Here is a 6,170-nt window from a genome sequence, read left to right on the forward strand (position 1 = left end):
GAGCCTTCTCAGAGGGGCGGGGCTCCGGGCGGGGGCGGGGCACCCCCCTGGTGGTGGGCAGTTGAGGACTTTATAGCGAATGCTGCGGGGCGTTTCACCTAATCCCCTCCTTTGCAGACCGTGAAGAGCGCCCGCCCCGTGGCCGAGCCCAACCCTGGCTTCTGGTCCCAGCTCCAGAAGTACGAGGAGGGCCTGCAGTCCCGGTCCCGCCTGACCCGGGAGCCCTCCACACAGTGAGCCCTGATTGGTCAGCCCAACCCCCAAGCCAGACTGGGAGTTTCCTGGGATGGTGTAATCCAAGCATGTCAAACTCAGGGCCTCAGACTGCATACAGCCCACAACTAATATTTTTGCGGCCCAGCCAATGTAAGGGTATGTAAGAAATGTTTTAATTAAAATTTTGTAACTTAATTTTTACAATATCCTGTTCTATAAAATCCTATAAAAGGCTAATAAGGAATGACCAGTCGCCATGGTGTGCATTGACCACCAGGGGGCAGACGCTCAACGCAGGAACTGCTCCCTGGTGGTCAGTGCACTCCCACAGGGGGAGTGCTGCTCAGCCAGAAGCCCTGCTCACAGCTGGGCACAGCGGAGGTGGTGGGGGCCTCTCCCACCTCCACAGCAGTGCTAAGGATGTCTGACTGCCCATTTAGGCCCAGTCCCCTTGGGACATCAGTTGGACATCCCCTGAGGGCTCCTGGACTGTGAGAGGGTGCAGGCCAGGCTGAGAGATTCCCTCCTCCCCCAGTGCATGAATTTCATGCACCGGGCCTCTATTATTAATAACAAACTACAGCATTCACTAATGACATTACTATAATTGTGTTGCATTCATTTTCCTTATACAGCTTACACTCAGGTGCACCATTTGTCTCCACTAATACTAGCAGGGACTATTTTAGCAGCCGATTGCCACATCATTAGTCTTGGACTGACTTGTTTGGTGTGCGCAACAGGGAATATTTCGCTTGTGGAAAATAAGAAAAATAGGTTTATTTGCGTTATGCTTATTAATTTGTGCCGTTATTCAGTATCTAGTAAGTTAATGTTCAAGAAAAATATTAATTTTTATTAAAATGTTCTATTTATGTTAATGATTACTCATTTATTTCAGCCCTTTGTATTCAGCATGTCTCTATTGAAATAAACCTACGTTTCTATGAAAATTGAAGCTTTTGTTTTTTTGCGGCCCACATAAATTTAAACCTTGTTTATGTGGCCCATGTTAGCCTTTGAGTTTGAGATGCTTGGTGTAATCCATTCACAATCCCAGGTTATTAGGCTGGGCTTCGTCAGGAAGATCAAAACTACTTGAACTTTAGGCAGAAAGACATTACAGGGAAATCACGGCCAGGAGCCAAGGTCAGGAGATGGGGAAGTTCAGGGGTCACAGAGACCTGCCACCCTGATATTGGCTGCTGGCCACTGTGACTTGGACAACTCTGGAGGACACCGGGGACTGCCGGCAAACTCATGTCTGCAACGTGCTTAAACCGTAGAGGCTTTTCCCCAGGCTCACACTGGTCCTGTCTCTTATCTCAGAACCCAAAACTGGATTGGGCCCATGGTTTCCAGACTTATAGTTGCCATGACATGCAGGTGAGGGTGCAAGGCTGTGACAAACCACCTAGCACACCCACCTTTTACCATACCTCCCAGTTCCAGCAACAGCATTGAGCCCTAGTCTGACCTCCTGCAGCCACCTTCACACCAACAATGCACTGGCTACATGCACATCTGAGTCTGTGCATTCCTCTTCTGGTTAGCATGCACCTCATATGGACAACCTGTGGCCTAAAGATATTAGGAAATTTATCACCAGCAATACTTCTTAAATAAGGTAGTGGGGGAAAGAAAAGGAAAAATTGGGTAATACATGTTGTCAAGTGATAATCGGTGCCAATTCAATGCCAACAGGAAGCCCCAATATGGGGTGTGGTGCAGAAAGAAACTATTCAAAACAGCTCAATTGCAACACAGCATAGTTGTTTTAAAACAGCAGGGCAGTTGGCAGCCCTGGCACCAGGCCCTTCTCTAGCTAGTCAACTGTGCTCTGCTTCGCTCTGCTCCACTTCACTCCTCAATGCCCTGCTCTGCTCTGCTCCATGCTGGTTTGCTTTGCACTGTGCTGGGCTGCTCTGCTGTGCTCCAGCAAGACACCTTTACTGTTTCAGCTCAGCCAGGAAAACAGTCTTCAATCATAGGTGGAAAGGGAAAGTGTACTCAGAGCCAAAGGACAGCTGGCTTATATGGACAGAAGGCCATGCCCCTGGTCCCTGAGGAGTCTGTCCTCATACAATAAGGATCCCAAATTCTCACAATTTGATTGGTCCAAAGAACACTTCCCTAATTGCTCAGAATGGAGCTGCTCTGATTGGTTGGTGAAGATGTTGATGGGATATAGCTGGACAACTGATTGAATTGGGAAAGCCTCAGTCCTATGGGTTGAAAGAGGATTCCAAGAATCTATAATAATAAAAGCATAATATGTAAATCAACCAAATAGGGGAACGACTGTCCAGATGTCCTTCTGGATGACCTTCTGGACAAAGCCAGAGCTGTGAAGGCCTACTCTTGCATGAATTTCGTGCATAGGGCCTCTAGTTCCTCTGTAAGGGCTGGCTCAGATGGCAGGAACACAGTGGAGGCAGGCAGTTCAGTGCAGGCCTCTCCCTGAAGTGCAGTATGCATGAAAGGCCTCTGTGTAGAAATGACTGCTAGGTTCTTTTTCTTAAAATCTGAGCCCAGTTAATCACCAGGAGCCCTTCTTAGTAGATGTCTTCTTTCTCAGGTTTATAATGTGAATTTCAGATACTGTAGTTCCTGGTTAATATGTAGAAATATATACATAACAAGGTAATGAGTAAAATAACTGTAGTTGGTGTAATTTCCCTTTCCCATTACTCATTTTGTATCCCCTCCACCTTCAGCTAACTCCTCGCTGGTGGTGATCTTTCCTGGTAGGATGACAAGGCTTCATCCTGCAGTGGCCCCACATGGCCCTGCATGCATTTTTGTGCTATGGCCTCTGTTTCCTTTCCCACACAACCTGGGAAGGATCAGGAGAGTATCCTGAGTTCCATCATGCCCCTCGGATCCCCACTGAACAGCAGCAAAACCCCGCTGCCCCTGAAAGTCATGGTCAGTCACTCCACCCAGCAGAGCAACCCTGATTTGCCTGATGCCTCTGGTGTGAGGCAAACATCCAGGGGAACAGGGTCTGTCCTTGGTGTAAGCATCCTGCCTGGAAATGAAGACCTCTGATCCAGCAGAGACCAAAGTTGAGGGAACAGGAAGCTGACACTTTGTGAGGCATGAGTAGTTGTGAAAGGGACCTCCCTCTCCCCAGCCCTTTTGCTCCTGAACTTGTGACAGGAACAATGCCATCCATTGGTCCTTGACTCAGATCATACCCCACCACACCCAGCCCCTCTAGTAGCCCCCATCGCTGAGAGCCACAGCCCCAGTCATAACCTGACTCTTACAACCCTAATAGAAGACTTGCCAGCTCTCATTTACTCCCCTCAAACTCCTCATAGCTCATCACCATTTCATTAACCCCATGGGGTCTACTGCCATCTTCTCCATTTGGCAAGTGCTCTAGTGGCTCCGTCTGCAACTTTGAGAGTTGAGCAACTGTCCAGCTTGAAGGTCAGGAGCAAAAACCTGAGACAGGTTGTTACTCTGTGTGATGCAGCCGAACCTGCCCATTGGCACTTTTGATAGTATATCCCCCTAACCTGATGACCTGGCTCTGGGTGACAAGGGTGCAATGGTGACAGAGTTCAGGCCTGGTTGTAGGACATCTGTGGGTCACATCAGCTTTTTATCCCATCAGTTCTGTTCTGAGAATCATCCAATGTAGCTCCCAATTATCCCCAGACCTCTGTCCAAGGGACAACACAGCCCCTCCTGAATGCCACTTCTCCTGTAAGCCCTTGCTTCCACATCTACCTCCTAGCAGGAGGCCAGGGACCCACTCTCCTCCCTGGACCCTGCCACTTGAATGGGAGTGCATGGATCACATGCATTAAGGGAGGGCTGGGGTGATGTGATCGCCAAAAGGCTGGAGTATGAAAATTCCTGTGAGAAAAACCCCAGCTCTGGCATTCCAGACTTCATATTCCTCTCCCCTGGTTAGGTCAGGAAGGGTGCGGGAATTGCAGCCACCCAGACCTTTATCAGCAAGACAGGGACAGGGTAGAGACAACTTCTGTGAGCGTCACAATTCATAAGATGCCTTGATAGCCAGGCACTAATACTTAAAAATAGGTCTATTTTGTCCAAGACTGGTTTGTGTGGCCCCCTTATATAAATGCAGGGTGAAAGGGACCCCACCCCAGGGGCAGAGGAGGTAACAGTTCCTCTGGACCAGCAAGACTGCCACCACTCCACCTGTCCTATGTGCAGAACTGGCCACTAGGAGATGCCCAGGGCCCTCCAGGAGAGAAGGATAAGACCCAGCCCCCACCCCTAACTCCAGGGAACCAGGAGGGCAAGAAGTTCCTGATGTTCACTTACCCTAAAGGCTCAGGTGACTTACATACCTGCCTGAGGGTAATTGGGGCAGGCTAGTGCAGGTGCCCATGTGCAGCCCTAATGATCTAGCCCCAGCCTCACTGGCCTGGGTGTGGAGCTCAAAGAAGCTAGTCACCTGGAGTGCCTCCTAAAACACTGCCCTCATACCGTGGGAACACTGCCACCTAGGTGGGTGCTGGATCACTGAAGACAGCAAGGACTGATAAACCCAGTCCTCTCTCTATTGAGTCTTTGGCTCAGGACCCACCCCTTCTCCAGGTGACTGCAGGAACACTGGGCTTCTAGTGAGTTTGTGGCGCCAAGAGAGAGGCTGTGACCCCAAGATAAGATGGCACATGCCTCAATGCACGTGCTCTGTATCAGTGAACACACATCTTCCCTTTCAGCAGTCGTTCCCACCCCTGGGGAAGGAGGGCAGGCAGGATGGCATCGTTACCAGTGGGGACATTGAGTCCAGAAGGATTTAACACTACTCAGAGATGACACTGAAGTCAAGTACAGTGTCTCAGTCCAGCCTCACACCTTGCCACATGGCAACTGAGCAGGAGAAAGGTGTGCAGGGTTCCTGGATTTTCTCAAGGCCAAAAAGCCCCATCCCCCCAAGGCCCAGAGTTCTTACGCAATGCTGACAGCAACATCTTGGTGGTTCCTCATCCCATGGCTTCGAGGTACATGTGACACCCTCTCATCGGGCATCCTTCCTAATCTGCAGCTGTCCCCTCTGTGCCCAGGCCCGTGCACAGGACTGGGCAGGTAGGGTGGGAGCAGGCAGGCCAGGTCTGGTTACTGCCCCAGCACTCACCCCCTAAACAACCTGGCCTACCGGGCCCTTCAGGCTGTTAGGCAGCACTCTCCAACAGCACTTTCTTCCATGATGGAATACCCTCTGTCCAGTGTGATTGCCACTAGCCACACACTGCACTCCAAACACAGGGAGACCCTGGAACAGCTGGGGCAACTGAGGAGCTGAACCTTCATAGCTAGTGGCCACCTGAACTGGCAGTACAGTTTTAAGGCCCCTGAGCTTCGCCTCACCCTACATGGCCCAGAACAGGGCTACTGGTCTCACCAGTGAGTTGGGGGGAATATAAGAATCACTCCCTCAGCCCCCAATAGATAAATAACATTGAGTTCCAGACGCTGCATTTCTCAGCTTCACAGAGGCAGCCCTGTTCCAGGTGTCTCAGCAGCCACAGCCCCAGGAACCTGGCCCGCAGAGTCCCTGAGGGAGCGCCTCCTGTGGTCTCCTGGACGTGGAAGCCCACAGGGCAGGGAAGCCACTTCGCCGCCTGTCACACCCTGGCCCCTGTGCACTCCGGTCCTCCGAGCACAACGCCCTCGGGCCTCCAGCTCCGGCTCACTACCCCATCCCCAACCCCGTGCACTGTGCCAGGCCATCTGCGCACAGAGCCCCACTCCCCATCCCGCCCCCAGCACAGCTCCTCAGCTCCGCGCACAGCATCGGGCTCCCAGTACCCCCGGCGCACAGCGCCCACGGTATCCCACACACCGAGCCCGGGCCACCTGTGCACAGCGCACAGGACACCCGTGAGTAGCGCCTCCCGCTCGCCATTCTCCGCCCTATACACAGCGCGCCCGGCCACCCGGTCCCCCCCTCACAGCCTCCC

The 6,170-nt window shown here is 51.8% G+C and overlaps 1 protein-coding gene across 1 annotated transcript in view; it reads left to right on the forward strand.

Annotated features, from left to right (window-relative positions):
- The window catches only part of DUSP28 (dual specificity phosphatase 28), an 839-nt gene extending 469 nt beyond the window's left edge, over positions 1–370 (forward strand). The window contains exon 2 of the mRNA XM_006760674.2: positions 111–370. Within this exon, the coding sequence (XP_006760737.2) occupies positions 111–237 (127 nt within the window). The 3' untranslated portion in view covers positions 238–370. The remainder of the gene's footprint in view (positions 1–110) is intronic.
- The last annotated feature ends 5,800 nt before the right edge of the window (positions 371–6,170 follow it).

This window comes from Myotis davidii, unplaced genomic scaffold (assembly GCF_000327345.1).
Source record: "Myotis davidii unplaced genomic scaffold, ASM32734v1 scaffold370, whole genome shotgun sequence".
In the NCBI taxonomy this organism is placed as follows: Eukaryota; Metazoa; Chordata; class Mammalia; order Chiroptera; family Vespertilionidae; genus Myotis; species Myotis davidii.